Raw genomic sequence first — 23,957 nt, 5'->3', positions numbered from 1 at the left:
GAATGGGCAAGTGGGAGTTCATGGAGCACTGAATTTCTTTAGGCCTAATCACTAAGCTGATGGGATTTCCATTACAAGAAACTTATGGCTTCAAGCCACGTAAACCCTGAAAAAGATTAAAATATCAATCATTTAGTCTGACCAAAAATTATCCATCAAAGCATTCAACTAAAAGATGGAAAAGAAGTTGAGTTAGCTTGTCCATAAAATGCTGATGTTCAGAGAGTCTCTAAAGCCTTTGGGATTTCTGACCCTCCAGTAAGTTCTATTCTCTCTACATGACAAGATCTGCTCCCTCCCCCATAGCAAGCAGAGCAAGATGTAGCTGAACTGGAACTGTGGGAGGTGGTACCCTCTGGAGAAGCTGTGCCTGTGTTTCAGCAGATCTACCCTATCCCCTTCATAATGACTTCAATAAATCAGGGAGCTCACTATAATGAAGCCTGCTAAATGTGTGAACATTTTTTTCAGCTCCCTTTCACCCTCAAGAAAAAAAAAATGTATTTTTGACTAGAAGTCAAAATAGTTTTTTGTTTGGGGATTTCTTTTTTCTTTTTGGGCAGCCAAAGGTTTTATTCTGCCAAGAAGAGAACTCTGGGGTATGTTGCTGAAAATTTCTGGAGAAAAGAGAAAGCCTCTACTTCAAATCGTGTTTTTGCTTGTTTCAAAAGATCTTTCCAGCTAGTTTTCTCTAGCTGAGATTTTTATATTGTTGAAAGTAAGTAAACTGAGGAAAGTGAAAGCTCCTCACTCTTCTGCTTCAGCGGCTGGTTTGTGAAAACATCCATATTTCCAGAGTATTGATGGAATATCCTTTAGGCCAAAGTTACATATCTCTTCTGTCTGATAAGCAGGGAAGTTCTGTGACACACCTGCTTTATGTGACTCCTGACCCCTTCTCTTACTCCTACATTCACACCAAAACTTCTGCACCTGGACAAAAACACACACCCCTCCTTCTGGTCCTCTGGAAATTAGATTTCAGGTCAAAAAATTCCCTAAACCAAAACAATCGAAGCATCCTTTTTTGGTCCTGATTCTGCAGACACTGCTGGTCCCAGATGAGGACGAAACTCCCAGCCTATAATTTTGTCCATATTCTCTTTCATAGACAATGATTGACGAAAATGAAGATATGAGTGATTTATGCCTGGATTTTAACAGTGGCAGCCTCTGTTTCACACTGCCATCAACTCACAGCAATGTTTCCACTATCTCCTCAGGCTATGATGAATATAATTTTCCAGTGTTTGCCTGAATCCCACACAGCAGTAATCAGCAATTATCAAAAGCAGCAAACACAAATAATTAAGATATTTCCATGACACCCAAGCACAGTCTCCTCTGGGATGTGTGCCTCACACTGCAGTGGGTAGAAATGTTGTCTGTACCACCCATGAGGGAAAGAGCACCTTTAATCTCCATGTCCGGAACTCAACTCAAGCAACTTGGACAAAACAGTGTAGGTGAGGCATCCAAGTGATTTTACATTTTCAAAGGAAACCAGGGGCTTAAAAGTGACAACCTCTGCTCCATAATCAGCCTTGTAAACATGGAGCAGCACAACCAGTGAATGCAACATTATCAATAACCTTTAGAACCTCGTGTCATTGACATTTACTTTAGTACTTGACACAATTACATATACTGTGGCAGATCAGCTGATTAGTCAGTGTCCTTCATCCCCTCACTATCAATTTCTCCCAAATACAGTCCAATACCAAGAGATTTCAGTCTTCATTGTACTGACATGTTGTTTATTAGTCACATGCTCCTGTTGTCTGCTCCAGTTTGGGCTCCTGGTCATTCCTGTAATGCACTGCAGCCAGGAGTTCCTATAAAACTTTGACACAGAGGATTTATTTTTGTTAATGTGCAATATTTCCCACTGCTACAATTAGAAGGATGCTAAATAAGCATGCTTATATATTCGAGTGTACTTATCTCAAACTTTAATGAATAATCAGTGTACACTGAATGGGTGGGAATGCTTACTGACAAACCTACACACCCATCATCTCCTCTCTTCTCTCTCCAGCTTATTTTTGCTGCTGGAATCACCAGACCAATTTGCACCTGCTGTAAACTGGCATAGCTTAGTGTAAGTACAGGAGTTCCCATTACCCAAGACCTTTTACTTTCTCTATAAATCTAGCAGGTTTGATTTGACCACTGGTCTACCAGAAGTCCATTCCTGAGAACCTCTCTTCCCAGAATTTGCATCTTTGCTCTTCTCTTATCAACATCTCTGCTTTAATCTTTATGTGTGTAAATCTGCACAGAATCAACTCAGTTCAAGGGAATTAAATCAGCATCAGATCAAACAGGTCTTGCCCATGTTAATAATTCCTTAAGGGACTAGAAACACAAAAAATTTTCCCTCCAGATTTTGCATTTGTTTCTTGCCTTGACCAAGGCCTTGATCCTATATCAAAAGAAAGATATTAAAAAAAGTGTGTATGTTTATATTTATATATATATGTTTATGTATATCTATACATCAAGGGTATTTCTCATAGTTATAATTACCAGTTTAACTTTTGAAAGAGACACTGAACCTCACCTTTTAGGTTTTAAAGCAATCTCTATGTACCAGAAGCCAGGATGAGACTGCACATGGGAATATATACAAGGTGACTTAGATGGCCCTACATGTATATTCTCTGGGCTTCTTGTGCACTGAGGACAGACACCTGGACTCCCAGTCATACCAGCCTGGGACTGATCCCATGCTCCTAATCTGCATAGATGTGCTGAGATGGGCCTCCAAAAATGCCTCTGCCTGAATTCACAGTTACTTGTGATCACACTGCCCCACTTGTGATCACACATCCCACAGAGATGAGCAAAGGACTAGGAGCATCTGTCATATGCTCCGGGAGAGGCTGAGAGAGCTGGGACTGTTCAGCCTGATGAGGGAAAGACTCAGGAGGACCTTAGCAAGGTGTATAAAACTCCGATGGGGGAGGATGTAAAGTAGACGGTCAGACACTTCTCAGTGTTACCCAGTGACAGGACAAGAGACAAGGGACACAAACTGAACCACGAGAAATTCCACCTGAACAAAAGCAAAACACTGTTTTTTAGTGATGGAGGTGATGGATCTGAGGAACACATTTCTCAGAAAGGTCGCGAAGTCTCCATCTTTGGAGGTATCCAAAGCATAACTGGACACAGTCCTTTGCAACTGGCTCTAGGAGACCCTGCTCGTAGCATGGAGGTTGGACTAGATGATCACCAGAGATTTCTTCCAAACTCAGCATTTCTGTGGTTCTGTACTACTGCTGAGCAAAAAATAATGGCTTTCAACGTCTGACCCAACACACATGAAAACAACACTATTCCTCATCCCTGAGAACTACACTTGCTTGTTGCTGAAGGGTGGAAAATATCCCTTTGCGAGTCAGTATATTAATTCCCCCTCTATCCTAAGACTTCAAATACAGATGACTATGTCCTTGGATAGCCAAAGTGAGGAAGCAGAAACAAGTAAACCAGCTTCGTCTTCCCTACATTAAACTTCCCTTCTCTGCTTCCTGCCATGCTACTGAGCTGCATCACTCCAGAGCAATGATCCCTCTCCTCTAACTTAGACATGGCCATGACCCAAACCAGCTGCAAGTCACTTAAATCACAGAAGACATATGTGAACGGGATCAGCTTGCAGCTGGAAAAAGCGTATTTTGCCCTCTGAGAAAGGGTAACTACCACAGGCTGTGGAAATATTTGTAGAAAACATCAATTCTGAAACTGGGGAGACAAAGAATGAGGAGGGAAACAGTGAGGAGGCAACAGGAAGGGAGGGCAAGGACTAACATGTCCTACACAATTGCTCTTCACAGTGTAGCATTTCTTCACCTTCCTGAGAGGACAAAACTGTTGGACCCCATGAGCCACACAGCAAAATATCCACATGGCCCAGAGCTGTAAGACAAGGATCTTAGTCCTAGGAGAACTGCAAAGAAGGGGACTACTAGGAGTAGTTTCCATCCATCTCTCCACTACAGAATGAGGATGGGGCACAGCATTCAGTTTTCCTGGCTCGCTTGTTTTGCCATGGGAAGGAGACACAGATTCCACAGCCCTGCTGCCTGCCATGTGATGCAGTCCCATGACAAGATGCAGGCCCACACTCCCTGTCAGCTGCATGTGATTAAAGGGCCAACCAGTGGCCAAACTCTGCCTCAGCAGCGAGGGCAGCCTGATCACTTACCCCTCGTTGTGATTCTGCTCCATGGGCTGAAGTTCAGGCGACCACACGGACGACAAGAAAACTCCCATGTGCCCTACAGACCAACACATCAGGAATTTTCTGTATCTCTATGGGCAAGGACTCTGAAGAGTCAGGTCATAAATTGTGAGTACCCAAGTTTTCTCAGAGCAAATTGTCATGTGTGTTGTACAGTGTATTTACAGACACGGCTTTTTTATGTAGCTATTTATGCTACAGACTGGGAAGGCTTGAACAATTACTTGGTAGGCTGTAACTTGGTCACATTATCAATAGGTTACAGTGCCTCTGCACAGTATTTATAAATAGAGAGCCATTTACCAAATCCATCTCCTACCAGACCCATAAAACAACTAGAATCTTACTGCTTCTACTGAGCTTTACTTCCTGTTACTCTACAGAAACACTGAAAGAAAGAGTGTAGCAAAGAATAAACCACTCTTCTATTCACCCAATAAAAAGTATTACCTGGAAAAGTTCAAATAAATGAGAAATAGCCTGACCTTTTTTATCTCAGTTTCCCCATCAGTCACAATCTCAGCTCCCACAGAGATGCTGCTCACACAGGTTGTAAATCAAATGAGTCAGAGAGCTTTTCTCCCATTTATCCATAAAACACCTGCCTCACTCCAGATGTTACTGAATAGTAATAATCAGAGAGGGCTTTATTTGAAACACTAATCACCAAGATTATATTAAAAAACCAAAAATCCTTGGTTTAGCCCATGTTTTTAGTGTAGTCAAACTCTGGGATCCAGGGCTCCATTTTACCTGGTGCTTCACACCAACATTTCCTGTCTTAAACGGGTAGCAAAGCACACAAATTTCATCTGGACTAACTACAAAACACCACTCAAACAAGAACATCCACTGCTTTTCTGCATGTCATTGTTAATGTAATTCCTGCCCAGTAACATATTAAGAGGTGCTGAACTCAACAGGAATTTAGGGCACTTGGAAAGATCAGCTTGGAAACGCACAGGCATTCACAGACAAATGCCCTCAGTTGCTCCCTGCTGCCATAAGCTGCTTTGTACTACGATTTCATGGCTGATTCGTGCTCATTCACTTCAAACTGGTAATCACACTGGGCCACTGGTTTCCCTGGAACTCAACCCATTTAAACCATTTGAGCATCTAAGTGGTTCTTAGCCTGCCTCCCTGCTACAGAGCTGGTGGCTTCATTCCCTTCCTTGACACCTCCTATAAGGGCCTGAAGTGACAGAACAAGGGGCAATGGCTTCAAGCTGACAGAGAGCAGGTTTAGATTGGATATTAGGAAGAAATTCTTCCCTGTGAGGATGGTGAGGCCCTGGTACAGGTTGCCCAGAGAAGCTGTGGCTGCTCCATCCCTGGAAGTGTTCCAGGCCAGGTTGGATGGGGCTCTGAGCAACCTGGGCTAGTGGAAGGCGTCCCTGCCCATGGCAGGGGATTGGAATGAGATGATCTTTAAAAGTGCCTTCAAACGCAGGCCATTCTATGATTCTATGGTTCTGCAATCCTCCCCCACCCTGAAACAAATCAAAAAAATTCCTTGAGATGTATCTAAGAACTTTCTGTGAGATGTAGAGGAATCAAGTCACACCCTACCAGCCATGACGCTCTGAAAAGATCCAGCTGGTTTAATTCCTTTATCGTCATCACTGTTCAGCAGTGTTTCACCATGGAATGTAAGAAGTCCTGAAGCTGGGTGTAAATTTTAGTACAATTTAGACAGCATTTGAGGAGATTCCCATCCAAAGTGCATGCAGGTTATGTTTGTAGAAAAAAAATGCTGTTATACGTTTTTAACAACGCCCTGCGCAAGGTAAGATACACAAGCAGATTTAAAGTATCACAGCAGACATCTGCTGTGAGAGAAACAGTTACTTTCTTCTATTACACTTCCAGATAATATTAATCTATAGGATGTTTTAGGTTCTCTTGTAAAAGCAAATAAGGCCTGGAGCACATTGACTTCCACTACAGTAAATCATATTTTTTGATACTGCTACACTAGCTTTATCAGGGGAGTGCTAAAAAATTCTGGAGAAGAGTAGGAATTAACAAGTTATCTTTCTCTGTAGCTGTCCTCATGAAAGCTGACATTTTCTATGTGTCTTAGATAATATCAAATTAATTCTCCAGCTATCACTCATGTTTTTCATAAACTGTTCCAAGTTAAATTCAAATCTATGCAGAGTGAAAGAGAAGAATTTAAGTTGTCACTAAAACAGCACCATGATTTTGAGACCTATGGGCAAAATAAAGGATGTTCATGTATATATTTCATTGCCTCCAATTTTTAATTCTATTATCTTAAGCATACATTCTCTGTGATCACAGAACACTGTCCAGAGTCACAAAACACCAATAGAGAAGAATACATTTGGTGTTACTTTAACACACTTCTCCTTTAAAAGAAGGGGATTTTTTCCCTACTTATTGTATTACAGTGGAACTTGATGGGCAGGATTCTTCCCTATTGGCCAAATAAAAGCCCTTATTTATGTAAAACTTTGCCAGATGTGAATAGGAAAGAAAGACCCCCAGCTAGTTATTCAGAAGAAATGAGTTATGTTGACTTGCACCAGGGCATTTTTCATTTTATACAGGAGCAGTGAGCTGCATAAGATGCTGGCAGTGAGGTCTCAATTCCCATGTTCTTCACATTCCTTTCGGAACCCAAGTCATAGGAGTAAGAACTTGATGAGTATTTCCAAAGAGAAACACAGAAATCAAAAGACCAACACTCCTCCACTCTGCTACCTGTCTCCCCATCACTAATATTCCAGCCAAGATGTGGGATTGTGTGGACATATTAATCTGTTCTGAAGCAGGACTGAGTTGCTCTCTGTGTTGGTGGATTTTAGCAGCCTTTTTAAAGTGTCATAAATGGATGAGATCACACACATTTGAAGACCGGGAAAAGTAAATCACAGTCCTGTCAGGCAGAATGCATGCTTTGAATATGCATTAGCAATAGTGGCTCCACACTATGCAGTGATACCCAGCTTCCATTTGCTACCTTTAATTAATAATTGAAGGTATTGACTACCATAGTTTCCAGCTGCTGTTTAGCATCCTCTGATACGTAGATTGATACCCTATATTAACACAGCACATCCTGAACAGTCCCCAAACCCTTTACTTATTTAAGGAACTGACACACAAAGCTCCCTTCCCATTTTTGAGAGGCAGCTACTCCCGAGACAAAACACGCTGCTCTTCAACAGCGCGCTGGAATGCTACCAAAGGATGAGAACAGCACATGCAATATTCACAGGGCAAACAGACACAGAGCCAAAGCAGACCAGAGCAGAACTCCAGTTCTGCCCAGACACTAGGAAGGCCTCACAGTTTATAATGACACCGAGATCTTACTGCATTCCTTATCCCAAGTATTGACAAGATGCCCCTTAGTGCCATGCTGGAGAGCAATTCAACAGTATCCCAGGAGGACTGAATCAGTGGCTTCACAGTCTCCACACCAAACACAGAGACTTGCTGGAGCATTCAGCAAAAAATTTCACACAACAGTGTTTCTGACAGAGTAGCCACAACACATAAAACATGGCAGTGCTCTGGTTCATGACACTTCTTTGTCTCAAACACAGGAGGATACTCAAAAGCATAAAGGAAAAAGGTGCCATACGTTAAAGAGCCCAAAGGCCAGAAGCCAATGTGGTCGGAAGTCCACGGGAAGAGGCCAGTCCATCATGATTTATTGCACAAATTTGTTCAGGACAAACAAGTGTATATCAGATCAGTGTTTTCCTCACAGGCATAAAGATTTCTCATTTGCTATTTGGAGCCTTAAAGTTAATCCATTCTTTTGTTGAGCCATTCCTCACTGAAGCAATGACCCAGGGTGACTTTGGGGTCTCATCTCCATGGGCAACACTCAGTTCCAGCTGCATCCCTACACTCCAATGACCACTTGTGGTTATTCCTGCAGTCACCACGCTGCAGAGACACTGCCCTTTAACACCACGTGGTCGCTGTTCACACCCAGCAGCAGCTCCTGCAATACTCATGTCTCACTCTCCTCAGGGTTTAAATATTAAGTATCACAAAAGTTTACTTTAAAGCCCCATTAGCAGTGAATGCTCTTCCCCTGGAACGCCAGTCATTTTTATCATCTAAATAATCATAACAAAGGTATGTATCCCAAGTAACAGAGATCTTTTTTAATGGTGGGTTTTTTTTTTTATTCTTTCCCAAATAATTAATGCCAAGATATCTCAATTTAAGCAAAAAAAAAAATAAAAATTCCCTCTCTTTGGGAGGAAACCACCCAAAATACATTTTTGGAAACATTCATTTACGCTTTTATCTTTTCTGCTTCCTACAGAAAAAAGTTTGCAACTGAAAAAAACAAACTTAGTGACACTAATTGAAGCTGCCTGCATCAGGCTTGAGGGAAATAAGTGTATCCATTAGTATTTCAGGAACATTTGCAAGTGATTTATTTGCATCAAAAGCCATGGCAACAGTCAAAGTTCAGCAATCCAAGTTCATCACAATGTTTGGATAGCTAGAAAAGGAACCAAAGGAAAGGTACCTCCTCTGTAAATTGAGATTGGCTTTTTTTTTCAGCTGAAGAGGAATAGTGCACACTGAAAAAAGAATGGAAGGCCCAAAGAAGAAAGGAAAACACATCTAAACACCTACCATGAGTGAGTGATTCCGCTTGAGGGCAGGACCCTGTTGGCAGTGTCAGTTCTCACCATCAATGCAGAATGTGTAAAGAACAAAATGCCATAAGAATCTAGAAGATCCTTCATTCAGGATTTAGTGCAGAACTTTGCATGTAGATATGTGTTCAGAATGGCTAGGCAGCAATGAGCTAAACATTCAATAAATTAAAAGCTTTTTGTTCTCCAACCCGAAAAATATTTCAAATCTATATTGTGTTCTCAGTATTCATGGAAAAGTACTCGGACAATCTTTCCATGGTTTGTCTGGAAAGCCAGGGTTTTGGATGGCTGTTTTTTTCTTTTTCTTTCTTGCTCACCACTGAATTATTCATAACAAAGTTCAGCCTTATATTGAGCTATGGGATTGATGTATTCCTTGCCAAACAGAAACAGCTTTACTGTAAAAGTAGGATGTGACTCCATGGATGCGGATGTGTGCACCACCCTGGAGTGTAACTGTGGGCTCAGCCACTTCTTTCCCCATTGAACATGACTGTACCTACCAAGATGAGAAACATGAGACATTTCTTGCATTAGGGACTGAAATGACAAAGGAAACTCCCCACAGATGCAAGTACCTTGGAATTGTCAAGCACTCTTATCATTTGTACACACCAAAGATGTTTAAATCTTCTGCAGTGACTGTGGGCTGTATGGATGGGGGACTGTGGGACCCTAAAGCCACTTCCCACTGCACCTGGATTCCCCACAGCAGGGAAACTAACCACAGGTGAGCCTGCAGCATGGGAATGGTGACCCATAAAACACATTTGTCCTTGACCTGTCCTCCTTCTAAGGATCAACCAGCCTTTTTTATGCATCTCTCACAGTCAGTGCTCCCATGCTCCAAAGCCAAATGTGCTACTGTTCCTACCTAGCAAGAGGAGGTCACCAAATATACCATCTACAATTACATTTTCATCTTCTAGCTGTAAAAGGTTTCTATTCAAGAGTCATAATTGTCTTCTCGTTGGAATAAAATGGGAGGTATTTTAGGAAGCTCTTAGAGAAGCCGAGTGGATTGAAGTATTGTTGTGCTAATTAAAGCTTCTTTGATTTTCCAACTCTGAATCTCAACACTCTGTGAAGTGAGCATTTTTTATAGCAAGACCAACCATGGGATACAGTGCAACTCTAAAAGTACCTGTTAGAAGCCTCAAGTACAGAATGTTTCTCTTCTCCTTTTCTTAGCAGACTGAAAAGGAGCATGAAATCATGGTCTCTCTACAACCTTCTGAAGGGAAAAGATACAATCCTATTCACTTCTGTGGGCTCTGGCTTACTCCAGGAGCACATATTTGCAGAGTTTGGCTGTGGCAGTTCATAGCAGCTGCTCTCAGGGACAGCGCTGAATCAGATGGTCTGATTTTCTTTGGCAGTCAGACCATCTGACTTAAACTGTGAGCCCTGAAGGCACCTGCTCCAGATGCTTTAGAGGATGGATAAAACTTTAACAGTGGCTAAGAGTGTACCTTTGCAAAAGTTTATTTTTGCTAGCAGAGGTTAAGATTCATTTTGTGCTTTGGAGTATCAGGATTCTCATTCATTGAGGTAGAAATACTCTGTTTCTGCATGGCAAGGGAGTACATATTCACACCTGAGATTCCTAGGCTTCCATAAAGTAGTTATTTCGTATCCATTAATCAAACAGTACATGCAAGCTGAGTGACCTCCAAGACTAACTTTTAGGTAAATCAAATTTATTTTGAAATCATCCATAATCTATCAAGAAGGTAACATATAGAACCAGCACCTTGTTACTGACTGGAATGTATCTCTCTGTGTTGACAGTCTGCTGAATTATTGCTCCTCTTATAACCCAAGTGTCACTGCAGTTGAAGAAGAAAGAGGAACCTTTTCCAAGGATCACCATGTCTGTTATCTAAGCTATACCTGCAGAGCCCCAATTTTTGCCTCAGTGTAGGATGCTTCAGAGAAAACCTACAAGATAAGGAGGTGGCCTGGTGTAACCAAAGGAAGGACTCAATATGCAACATTTTTGTAATTGATGAAATATAAAAGATAGCATGTAATTGATGAAATATAAAAGATAGCATGGGAGGATTTGCATTTGGGGGGGAAAAACCCACACATTTGCTTCTGAGATTAAGTAAGGAATAACTCAGAGACTCAACTAACCCAATACACAATGCTGATTTATTTTTTTTTAATGGAATCATTTTAGAGGGCAAACCCCATGTCCTGGAACCTAGGCCTGAATGCACAAAATTTTGCCTGAAAACCTCCACTTAACAAAACTGACCACATCCCAGAAAGTGATGACTGCACAGACTGTGGGAAAGATGAGGAGTGACACAGGATGAGATACCATCTTGGCAGCATCATGGCCAAAAGAACCTAGTGGGAGCACTTTCCACACTGAGGAGGCAGCACAGATAAAAACAGGTAAGGTCTTTCTTCCAAAAAAACTGATTGTGATACAAGAATTTTATTTCCAGTCCTAAGGAAAAGGAGTTTTTAATCTAGATCCATGTATGGTGAGACAGACCATGCAGGAACCCAGCAGTGAAGGCTCCAGGGTCAGTATTTCACAAGATGAAGTGTGGCCACAGTGGGAAAAAAATAGTAGAGAGATACAGGAATAGGTTATACAGCAAATGAATTGGAGGCTCGGGGAAACAGGTTATGCAGCAACGTTACAATCTGATCTAAACAATACAACAGGAACTTGAACAAATGGGAGAAGATTCCTACATAGAGATGATTAACAAGCTTTTCTTCTACACAAGAAAGAGAAAAGGATGAAGCAACGAGACTTTAGACACACCTAGAGCCAACCAAACTCAATGACAGCGATCACACCCTTGAAGTGAGGCATGGACACGAGTACCTCATTGAATTAAGACCACCACCACAGAGCAGCTAACAGACAAATGTCTTGGACTAGACCCATTTAAAACTGACAACTACAAATCCCCACTGACAACTCAACAAAACAATTTTTGACAATCTGTAAGTGATATTCAGTCAGACCAACTAAATGCTTGAAGCTACTGATGAATGAGGATTTCACTGATGGAAGCTTTTCTCGACCAAGAAAGCAAAACAAGTAAGTAAATTAAATCACATTACAGGCCACATAAAATGTTCTGCCTCATGTAGAGGTCAGGGTATTTTCACTTCATTTCACCCATATGTGAATCAGCATTCATCCCACTGTTACAAACTGCACCTACCTACAGAAAGACCTGTAGATGGACTCCCAACACACAACAGCTTTGGCAGAAAATAATTAGCATTCATCTCATTGCCCTCTTTGCACATGACACAACACTGAGACACGGCACACACGGCTGTATCAGACCAGTTTGCACAAAACACACCTTGAAAAACCAACTTTCAAAAGAAAACAAGACAAAGTCCATTTGAGTTGCTGACATTCAACCCAACCCAAACCAAACCCCACGATCAGTCTCACAATTGTTTGAAACCTGATTTCATCTGCACTTAGATGATAATGCTACAGGCAGTGATTGATACCCACAAGCCTTTGGAGAACGCAGCATTCACACAGTCAGGAGGTTTAATCTTATTTCTATTTTTTTTGGTGGAACTGAGTGATGTCTCAGCAGTGAAGGAAGCACAGTTTGGCACCAGAACATTACTCGCTCAAGGCGAGATCCAAAGCCTATGGAAGCCAAACCTTTGGATTAATTGCACTGTAAAGCTTGAGTTCACATTTACAAGACACTCAAAGCCCACAGCCCCACTTCCCACTCACTACATCGCCACTTCTTATACCATTCAATAAGAAAACCATTAATAAACCAACCATTCATTTCAGATGGAACTGGCCAATAGTGACAGCAGAGAAACCAGACTCCAGAAAATAACCAGACAGAATAAACCTGGGTAAGATCCTTAAAAATTATCTTTAATTGATGCCAAGTATGAACAGATGAACGAGTACAGAAGCAGGTAAAACTGCATAGATGAAAACTATGCATTTCAAATAGTTCAAGAACTCATAACATCAGATGTTCTAAAAATGGTAAGTCAAACAATTTCACTACTGGAAGTAAAATGAGCTGTAATGTGACAATGAAGTACATACTTGACCAAAGTATAAGCGATTTGTAAATGGTGGAAATAAGTACAGCTGTGTCAGCTTAAATGGTTTGTTGCCCTGATGGTGCACTTTCATATGGAGACTAGTCAGTTTATATATATCACATCGGCAATATTTGATCTTTAAAGTCAGAGGTATGTCTGAGAGGCCATTTACAGTTCTATTGACAGCTGTTATTTATTCATTTCAAACCGACATACTGCAAAAACAATGTTTTACACGTAAAGGAAAGGAAAAAAAAAAGAAAAGATTTCGTCTTAGCAGGTTATAGGTAAGGGTTTGCTGAATTTAGTCATAAAAATATCATTTTTACTTTTGTACAAAAGTAAAATATACATTTGATCCCAATTACATTTATAGAAATGTCACTGAAACAATAACATGGATCAAAGACTGATGCACCTAAAGGAACTGAATGCAGCGTCTTCATTTTATTATAGAAACTAGAAATGGAAAATGATTTTTTTTTTTTTGTAACTTATTGTGACATTTGCTAGAGCCTGTGAACAGGTGAAATATACAGAATTATACAAATATTAACAGAAACTTTGAGACAAATTTCAGTTAAGACCTCAGTTTCATTTTATTTCCTTTGAAAATATCAAAGCATGCTATGCCTTGACAGCATAAATTGTTGACCTCACCGGTGGCAAGTTCACCTGTACTGAGTGAAACAGTAGAACACCCTGAAGTTTCATTTTTTGCAGATACAAATACTGACACCTTTAAGAATATTTGATAAGCATTTCAGGAAAAATAAATTCCCTACACCTGATTAAGTAAAGCCAGAACAACGGAAAACAGAAAAAAAAAAAAAGAAAGCCTGAAATAAGTCCAATAAAAATTGAAGTGCAGGTCCCTGGTCAAAGCATCTCAGGAAAGGAGCCTGTTTCAGACTTGCAATGGGGAAGTCTGGAACAAACTTGCCATGTTGTGCAATTGCAAGCACAGCTTTCCAGTTCTGTCCAGCTCTGTGGCCACAGAGGGTAAATCACACCTTGGAGCTGGTTCCGCATCCATGTGGGTCTGAAATTACTGTGAATATCATTGGCATCAGGCTGCTGGAAGCCTACAGGATCAGACCATTCCTGGAAAAGCTGCAGTACCTCCCTCTTCTTCATGTTAGGGGAAAAGATTAATCCAGAATGGCACCCCTCCAGTAAGAATTATCCAGCTAATATTTGGGAAGGAATATATTCTCTCCATAGATTGCACATGTATGCAGAAGGTTTTGTTCTAAAATACAATTTTCCACCTTTTTCTAATTAATTTCAGATGTTCTTGTCCTGCTGTTCATTGTGTTTTGTCAATATATGAGCATATAAGAAACTGCACCGTTCCAGTGTGAACTATGGAAAAGTGAAACACCCTCAGTTCCTCATGCTTAGAAATAAAGAGGTTACTCTTGGGCTTCAGCTCTCTCCTAACAGAAACTAACTTCCTGTACTTCTGCCTATTTAAAACAATTGTCCTTTAATTAAAAAAAAAAAAAAAAAAAAAAAAAACAAAACAAAACCTGCCAATAAAAGTTGCCACTGCTCAATCAATTGTTGCTTTGGACCAATGCAGCCTCTAACAAGTGATTTGCTAAGAAGGGCAAAAATCACTGCTGCAAACAAGAGGACATTTGCTGAATTTTGCCCTGTCTTTAGTGCTTCGCACTGTCTTTCAAGTGCTTGTCCACATGATCAACAGTAAATCAGGTTTAGCACGAGTGCAGTGAAGAGATTTTGTAACTGGAAATTAATTTCCTTGGGCCACAATCATTGTCAGCATTGACCCTCCTCACGCCTACAAATGAGTAAACCAGGAACAAAGGAAGGAAATCACCAGAACCCTTGCCAGGATCAACATGTTATCCCCTCAGTAAGCCAGGATGTGATTTCCAGCACTCATGTACTAAAGAGTTTTGTTGCACGTGGGCACACTCTGCCCAGCCACCCCCTGCCAAGCAGGGTCAATTCCAGTACATCTAATGATTACTAAAGGCTTATCTGTCTGAATGAACTTGTGAGGCAGATGAGGTAAACTGCATTAAGCCCCATTGTGTTCGGAATTAAAGCAGCCTTAATTCAATTCAGGTTACTTTCCTTCAAAAAGAATGACTCCAAATCAGATTAAGGTTGCTTTAATACCGCAACAGAATGTCCATGCTGGGCTTTAAAGCGGTTTAACAAATCTACTTTGAATGCACACCTTTCATTGATTCGGATTAGCTTTCCTGAAGTCCCCAGTGGAGATAAGGCTTAGGAGACTCCATGCAGGGCATCTGCATGGTTTTGCTGGGATGCTGGGAACTCACACCCTGGCTTACTGCATGCTAACTTCCTCGTAAGGGCAAATAAATCCAGTTCATTGTCTGTGCTGGAGCTGCCACACAGAGGGTTTGAGCTCTTGGCAGTCTGGCAGCAACCCCTCGGTTCTGTGAAGGAACTGGGTACAGAGCCTTTCATTTTCACTCTCCTCTGCCTGTTCCTTAGTGCTCTGGAGCTAAGTACGGTAGGACCAGATGGGGAATTCTGGCAGTGATTCCAGCCTACTGGATTCCTGCCTCTGCACTGCAGTGCACTGGAGCCTTGCTCCTGCCAGGTAAGTTCCCTCATCCCCTTCACCAAGTGGATGAAGGAAAAGCTCTTTGGAGGCAGCAAAGAAGCACAGAGAGGCAGGGAGCAGTGGCTGGGGAAGGAGGTTTGTGTAGTGATTCCTTATGATGGAATAGCTGCTTTCCCTCACCAAACTACAGCCCAGCTAAGACTGCCATATCTACTGGTTTCTCTGTCCAGCTCGACATGGGCATCGCTTCTGGGAGGTCCCCACCAGAAGAATTCTCCCTACCAAGTGAATTCTCTTGACTCTTTCAGAGAAGCACTAATAAACTGGCCCTCAGCTCATTTCCAGTCCTCTTCCAACTACATAAACAACCCCATAAAGTCCATGTGTGGCAAAAAAGAAATATAAGGGCCAAAAGAGGAAGAAAAAAAGAGAGGAAAAAGGGAAAAGAAAGAAAGAAAGAAAGAAAGAAAGATAGATGCTTAGTGGTAAGAACAGGCAGTTTTTTAAGTGCACCTTCAGGCCCACAAAGACATTTCAGCACTCCTGTGTATAGGGAGTAAGAGCCTTTTTGTTGTTGGTGGTATTTTTTTTTGTGTCAAACTTGTTGAAAATGCATGCCTATGCTACATGAGGTTAATTCCTGTACTCCGTATGTATTGAGATCCTTTGCAGTGAGCTATAAATGGACAAAGCAACATTTGGGCTCCCCAAACCACCCTGGGCCCTGAAGACCCATCCTGGTCTCCTGACAAAGAAGAATTGCTGCATGCAGCACTTTTCTCTGCACATATCCAGAATGATTATCACTCTGCACATTAAACTAAGGTGTGCAATACCCAGCTGGGGTTAGAAGTTACCAAAGTGAGGCCTCATGTCCCAAATGCATCTTTCTGATCGTCGGTCCCGTAGCACTGAAATGATTATTGCTGTTTAGTTTAGTTGGTGGTTTTATAAGCTGAGTGCAGCATTCAAGTCCATTTTGACATCAGAAGTCTTACCCTAGAATTCAAGAGTTTGGGAAGATCAGGACCACTAAAATTTAATGGGGAGAGAGGTGTACAATGGGCAGGGGTGTGAGCGGGGGACAGGAAAGAAGCTTTACAACATCTGCCTAGAGGATGTAATGCCCTGTTGTATCTGATGCTCTGCATTTCTTGCAGGAGTTAGAGCTCCCTCAGTTCTTAATTGCTTTCTCATCTCTAAGATTGACAGAAGTCACACAGTGAGAAATAAAGCCAAGTCTTTCTGGAAACCTGGCAGGTCAAGCTTGTGCGTAACTGCAGAGTTAGGGTTGTTTTTTAACTCTAAGTGCCTTGATTTTATATATACATGTGTCTGCATATGTATGTGACACACACAGGAGCAGACATACATATATATATATATTTATACACATATGTACATATATCAGAAAGACAGGGGAAGAAAGGATCTGTACAATGTGGAAGGAGAAGTGTTCAACAGCAGTTGGCCACATGCTAAGTGCAGAACGAAGATCCTCAACTTTGTCCATTTAAAAAATAAAGATTAGTGCCTACATTAGTTCAGATCAAAGGTTATTATCTTCCAGGGCCTAGCAGTCAAGGCTGGCATATTGCAGAAGATATGTTCTCCTAGCATTGCTTCCTTCACCAGATGATGGTGGGAGTAAGAATAGGGACCAGAAAGAAGAATATGGCTCAAATGATCGGTGATGGGATTTAAGATCTGACAGTCTGCCAGAAGGGGATGGAGGAGGAGAGGAGACAGGGATGGGAGGGCACTGGAAAGCCTTTCCCACCCACCCACCTGGGAAATGTATGGAAAAGAAAAGCACAGTCCTCCAGTCTGGTTGCCTGACTGGGTGACGCCGTAGCTCATGCTGGTCCCTAATTCCTCCTACGTCCTGCCATGAAGGGACAGGCTGCCAAAAAGCCATCTCAGGGAAAGGAAGGGCAGATACAATGATAGCTATAAACAACCAAGGGAAACCTGAAGCCTCGCACAAACACAACTATGAGTTACTTGGCAAAAGCAGATGCTGAGCCCTGCAGCATGAGATTGGCTGGGGAAGGAAGGTATCCCATGGGCACTGGTGGTCTCTGCCCGCCTCTTCTGCGTCCCTCTCACTCACACTTGGTCCTTCTCTCTCTACCCCCTCCTGTGCTGTGCCAGGGGACAGTACAGAACACCTCTGACAGTGTGCCTATGCCTTGCCCTTTCCTTCAACATCTCTGATCAGCTCAGTTCCTGGAGGCACTTTCAGCAATTTAGGGGATGTAAGATAAAGGCACTGCGCAACTATCTAAATCAATCTGTTGAGTCTCTTCAGCGAGTTTTAGGGGAATACAAAAAAGTCTCAACTGATGACTGCAAAAGAAATCAGCTGCTGCAATTTGGATGCATATAATAGATAAGTTTCATTTACATTCTGAGAATGCACCAAAAAGCATGCATCTGCACCTTTCAGCTATAAAGGATACTAGGTTTTAGGTGTTGCTATATATAACTGGACTTCTTAATTTTCCATATAGCTTTCCCTTTAAGGGATGGGATATGTTCCTTTCTGACAACGCCTGGACAAAAGCCAACACATTTCCCTGAGCAATGCAGGAAAACAATCAGGTTTCTCTAATCAGTTCATTCAGGCCCTCAGTCTATCAAGCACATTTTTTTTTATTTTTATTCTTATCATTATTGTTGTTATTATTATTATTATCATTATCATTGAATTCATGCATTAATTAGTTCAAGTTACATTTTAATCAAATAGGCCATAATGCTGAATATTCAAACATGCTTTGATCTCCAAAAGTTATTGTTCCCATTTGACTAACATACGCACTTAAATACAGTACTTTAAATTACTAGTCAACGATTTAATAAATTAAGGAGTGCACTTCTGGTGAATGCAAATCAAAAAAAAAAGGAAAAAAAAAAGAAAAGAAAAAAGAGAGATAAAGGACCTATTTTTAGAAGATTCAGTTCAAACGAAAGCTTATCCGCTATTGTCTGAGGTAACGTTTCAAGCATGCGATTATAAAATAAATAGTATCAAATTCAAACATGCTTATATTAAACTCCATTGTGCTATCTTGCAACAGAGGGGCTTAAAGTTTTGTATCCAGTTCCAAACAGGGTGGGGGGAAAAAGAAAAGTGTGTTTTTACCATCTGCATGTAAGAGAACTTAGCAGCATTGCAGATGTTTTGTCTTCAGTTTCGCTTGTTATTTTCCTTTTAGAATAGTTCTCCTACGGACAGCAAAAGAGACCAAGCTAAAGTACGTTTTTAATAAGGTGCTGTGTGGTTCTGTAGGTTGGAAGTATGGAATCCTTCACAGAGGGGGTGGAAGGAAAAATTTGCGCTCCTTCATAAAAGCCACGGCAAATGTTTGCCAAGGGTTTTGGCTAATCTTTTTTTACTATTATTATCTGATGCACTTTCTTGCGACTGTGCAGTGTTTTGCAGAATATTTTTACTGGAATCCATGCATATGCTGTATAGCTCTGAAAACTGTCTTGCTTAGTTTTAAGTTAACTTTATCCAAAAAAAAAAAAAAAGGGTGATGGGAGAGGAAAAGTTTAGGTCTAACGTCATACGGCTTAAAACTAAACTAGTTCAAATGGTTATCAATAGCCAGGTGGAAAATGCTTTTTTGAAAATAAACAAAAATTTTATCTTTCATGGATCCTGGAAGTTTCTTTATCGCAGAGCAAAAATTCGCAATGCAACAATGCATTTACGAGGTAAATAAAGCATTCAAAGACTATCAGTAAAGCATCTACAAACTGTGACTGTGTCACTAAAGTCTTCAAGCTGTGAATGGGGATTTTGGTTTTTGGTGGGTTTTTTTTGTTTACACGTCAGTCAGCAGCTTGCTTTTATTAACGCAGTTTTGGTTGGCTACAGTGCAGTTGCCAGTTCTGAGATTAGCCTCTCTAAAATTGTCTATGCTATTATTCATATCCTCTTCGATTTCCATGTACTCAGATTTGCTGATTGTGGAGGAGCTGCGGCGACTGAGATCACTGTCAGATGCTAAATTAGGGGAGCTAACGTGAAGTAACTGAGCCTGTTCTTCCCCTTCTGTTTCTCGGTGGTAGAAGTAGTTGAAGTTGGACACGATGACAGGTACAGGCAGGGCAATTGTCAGCACACCAGCGATGGCACACAAGGAGCCTACGATTTTGCCTCCAATTGTCACAGGGTACATGTCACCATAGCCCACAGTGGTCATGGATACCACCGCCCACCAGAAAGCATCAGGGATACTTGTGAAATGAGACTCAGGTTCTTCAGCCTCAGCAAAATATACAGCACTAGAGAACAAAATCACCCCAATGAAGAGGAAGAAGATTAGTAAACCTAGCTCTCTCATACTTGCTTTGAGGGTCTGTCCCAAAATCTGGAGGCCCTTAGAGTGCCGGGAGAGTTTGAAGATTCGAAAGACTCTTACCAGTCTGATGACTCTCAGGATGGCCAAGGAGGTGGCCTGCTCTCCTTTCTGAGTCCCCTCCCGCTCGGCCATCTCGGTGCCCAGGGTGATGAAGTAAGGGATGATGGCCACAATGTCAATGAAGTTCATTATGTTCTTGAAGAAATCAGTCTTGCTGGGGCAAGCAAAGAAGCGCACCACCAGCTCAAAGGAGAACCAGATGATGCACAGGGTCTCCACAACAAAGAAGGGATCTGTGAAGATGTTGGATTTGTAGACCTGGGTGGTGTTGTCAGTGCGATGCACTGTGTACTCCTTGTCCTCCTTAAGCTCAGGTAATGTCTCTAGGCAGAAGATCACGATGGAGATGAGGATCACCATGACAGAGACTATTGCAATAACCCTTGCCGGCCCAGAGCTCTCTGGGTACTCAAAGAGGAGCCACACTTGGCGCTGGTACTCCCCCTCCGGCAAGGGTCTCTCCTCATCTTTGATGAACCCTTCGTCCTCCCGGAACTTCTCCATGGCCTCCTCACCCAGCTCATAGAATTTGATCTCCTCAGAGAACATGTCCAGGGGGACATTGACCGGCCGGCGCAGCCGCCCCCCGGACTGGTAGTAGTAGAGGATGGCGTCAAAGCTGGGCCGGTTGCGGTCGAAGAAGTACTCGTTGCGCAAGGGGTCAAAGTACCGCATGCGCTTCTTGGGGTTGCCCAGCAGTGTGTTGGGGAACTGGGCTAAAGTCTTGAGCTGCGTCTCAAAGCGCAGTCCTGCAATGTTTATCACCACGCGCTCACAGCACTCGTGGTCGTCGTGGGCAGCGGGCTGGTAGCTATCCTGGGGGTGGCCAGGGAGCGCCGAAGTCTCGTCCATGTTTTCTCCAGCCATCACGGTCATGGTGGCACACAGGGAAGGGGGCCACGGGGCAGGGGAGGAGTGAGGGAAAGGGAGGAGGAGGAGGAGGAGGATGGAGGAGAGCAGAGAGACCCAGGGCAGTTCAGGGATGAGGGGGCTCGGAGACTGCAGGGAGGGATGATGAGGTGGGATGGGGTACTTGAGGAAGGGATGGGTGAGGAGCCTAAAGCATGGAAATACCCAAAAGGGGACAGGAGGGGCGGGATGAAGGGAGGGGCATTAGGGATGATGGGAGGGTGAAGAAAGAGGGAAGAAGTACCTTTGGAGGGGAAGAGGGCAGGTAAGGTGAGGGATCCTGTCCCGTCCCCCAGGCCGGGAGGCTGAAGGTCTATGGAGCGCACCCCAGGCCGGGGTCCCCTCCCCAGCCGTCTCCTTTAGCCTTTAACTCGTTCCGTCCACTTTTCTCGCCGGCTCGACCATCACCGCAGCTGCTGTCACGAAGCTGCCGCACACACACACACTACACACACACACACACACACATACATACACATAAAATAAATAAATATATAAATAAATAAAGATATAAATAAATAAATAAATCATGGGCCGGCTGGGAGGCAAGTCCGTGCGATGCCAACTCAGCAAATTTCCGTCACCTGCCCCCTCCCCCCTTCCTTTCTCCTCCCCCCTCCACTGCCCTGGTCCTCTCCTCTTGCCGGGAAGGGAGGAAGGGATGGAAACACTCTGCTTTTTGAGGGCATAAAGCTCACTTGCAGGATGGAGGCTGCCAGGGAGGAAAGAAATAGAATAAGCCAGCCCCCGAGCCCCACCACACACACACACGCTCAGGCGCAATGGACTGGCTTTCACACGAGCAAGAACATCCCGCTCTGCCCACTACGGCAGCACACGCGGAGCCCTACGCGTTCCTACACATCTCCGGACATGCACCAGGGCCTCCGAGGCAGGAATGTGCCCTGAGCTCTTCGGGAGGGCTTCCCAAGCAACTTCAGCGGGGTCAGCTCCTGCAAGGAGTCTCCTGAGTACCGCGCTCCCCCTCTTCACAGGCTGTGCAGACTTAGCTGAGCTCTGACAACTTCATCGCACCAATTAGGGGGATTAGGGCAAGGAGAGCAAAGCATCTCCTGTCTTGCTTTGCAGGAACTAAACACAACTCCGAGAGAGACGAGGGGAGGGAGATCGACATCCCAGACCCAAACCGTCCAAAACACAGTGTAACAGCGCGGGGCGGGGGGCGAGAAGGGGCTTTTCCTTACCTGCTCCGAGTGAGATGCGCTGGTCAGGAGTAGGAGCCAGTGCCGGAATGCGTCAAGTCGCCTTGCAGCAGCATCCAAAAAAACCAAACCAAAACAAAAACCGCAGCGGCAAAACTTAACCCTCCTCCTCCTCCTCTTGCGCCCCTCTTTATAACACAGCGATCGCTTTACAGGGCTGCCTGCGAGACACTGAAATATTCATACACTGTCTTAGGCTGCACCAAGGGCGAGTGGGTTTAATTAGTTTCTGCTGAGAACCGCAGTGGGGGGTGGGGGGTAGTGTGTGGAAAAGAGTGCAAAGTACCTTTTCCAAAAGGCTTGAGTTAGTAAATAAAATCAAGGAGTCCTAGATAGCCGCTGGCTCTCCCGCTCTCTCCCCTTAGGGCAGCTGGAAAAGGAGCCGGGCGCTGGGCAGCGGCGGCTGGCGAGATGTCAGAGCGCCGCAGCCCTGCAGCCGCATCCCCGGAGTCGATCTTGGCTCGTCCCAGCAGCAGAGGCAGCAGGAGGAGGCAGGAGCTGGGCGCGTGTGGCAGGAGCGAGAGGGCTGCTGAATGCATAAGAGGAGCGAGGAGCAAACTCGAGCCATTTCTTGACGCTGCAGTATCAGCAGAAACCTGAGAGCTGTTTGGTGCAGCTCGGGGGAGCGGGAGGGCGGGGGAGCCGGGGGGCCGGGACAGGCGGGAGGAGGGAAGGAAGGAGGGAGGGATGCACGCTGCCCCCGGGCCGGCCGCCCCCGCACGCTGCGCGCCGCGCCCTCGACGCAATGCGGGCGGCCCCGGCCCCTGCCCGCTGCGGGATGGGCTGCGGGGAGCCGGCGGGAGCCCGGGAAACGCGGAGGGGATGCACAAGCAGCCCGCACAGGTGCGCGGAGCAGCCGCTCCCCGGCGCGCAGAGGGGCCCTGCAGACCTCCCGCAGCCCGTCCGGGGCTGCTCGCGCGTTCCACCGCAGCACCTGCGGCGGTGCGGGGCTGAGCATCCTGCATGGAGAGGTGCTGTGGGGCTCAGCATCCCGCACGGAGAGGTGCTGTGGGGCTCAGCATCCCGCACGGAGAGGTGCTGTGGGGCTCAGCATCCCGCACGGAGAGGTGCTGTGGGGCTCAGCATCCCGCACGGAGAGGTGCTGTGGGGCTCAGCATCCCGCATGGAGAGGTGCTGTGGGGCTCAGCATCCCGCACGGAGCGGTGCTGCGGGGCCGAGCATTCCGTACGGAGCGGTGCTGCGGGACTGTACACCCCGCACGGAGCGGTGCTGCAGCCGCGGAGGGCGGCGACAGCGCCCGCAGTGCCCAGAGCTCTCCTGGTCCCGGACCCGGGTCCCGTAGCCCGGCCCCGCTCAGGATTGAAGGGGCTGCACATCCCGAGCCTCGTGGACACACTGGCGAAGGGTAAATTCCGAGCGGAGCGGCTGGAATTGGGAGGGAAGAGTTAATCATCAGGCAGAGTATTACGGGGAAATTGCCCTTTCATGCTGCTTTATCCCACTGAATTAAATTAATTGATGAATCACATAACTTCGAGATGTAGAAGACCCATTATGTCATCAGCTTCCCTCGGCTGCCACTGCAGGATCGTTCCCCACCGTGTATGACCGCTGACATTATATAAAAGCTTGCTGCTCACTTTGTCAGGGCAGGAGCAGTGATCAAATACAACCTGGGCCTGTGTAATTTGAAGCACTCCAGAGCTAAGTAACACCAAGTCCATGTTTAACAGACCTGGTCTCATTAGCTTTCCACTGCATAATACATTATCTTCACTTAAGATCACCACCTTGGCAGTCCAAAAATACTTAATCACCTGACCTCACCGATGCTTTCTGTCTCTTCGTCCCTTCCCCTTACCTATCCCCATGTTT

General features: G+C 44.2%; 1 protein-coding gene and 1 long non-coding RNA gene across 2 annotated transcripts; both read right to left on the bottom strand.

The window, feature by feature from the left end:
• Positions 1-1,742: 1,742 nt before the first annotated feature.
• On the bottom strand, positions 1,743-7,069 carry LOC116787712. Its single transcript, XR_004357397.1, has 3 exons — positions 6,980-7,069; positions 4,214-4,286; positions 1,743-1,843 (listed from the first exon to the last, which is right to left on the bottom strand). It is a non-coding gene; the product is annotated as an uncharacterized LOC116787712 (long non-coding RNA).
• A 5,715-nt stretch (positions 7,070-12,784) lies between these two features.
• On the bottom strand, positions 12,785-20,983 carry LOC116787357 (potassium voltage-gated channel subfamily A member 1). Its single transcript, XM_032688912.1, has one exon. The coding sequence runs from the start codon at positions 20,863-20,865 to the stop codon at positions 19,390-19,392; it is 1,476 nt and encodes a 491-aa protein (XP_032544803.1). The 5' UTR covers positions 20,866-20,983; the 3' UTR covers positions 12,785-19,389.
• Between the last annotated feature and the right edge of the window lie 2,974 nt (positions 20,984-23,957).

This window comes from Chiroxiphia lanceolata, chromosome 5 (genome assembly GCF_009829145.1).
Source record: "Chiroxiphia lanceolata isolate bChiLan1 chromosome 5, bChiLan1.pri, whole genome shotgun sequence".
Lineage (NCBI taxonomy): Eukaryota > Metazoa > Chordata > Aves > Passeriformes > Pipridae > Chiroxiphia > Chiroxiphia lanceolata.
This window is presented reverse-complemented; position numbering and strand designations above follow the sequence as displayed.

What these genes read in the sequence shown, in the direction of transcription:
- LOC116787357 (XM_032688912.1), bottom strand. Translation starts at nt 20,865, where the DNA reads ATGACCGTGATGGCTGGAGAAAACATGGACGAGACTTCGGCGCTCCCT.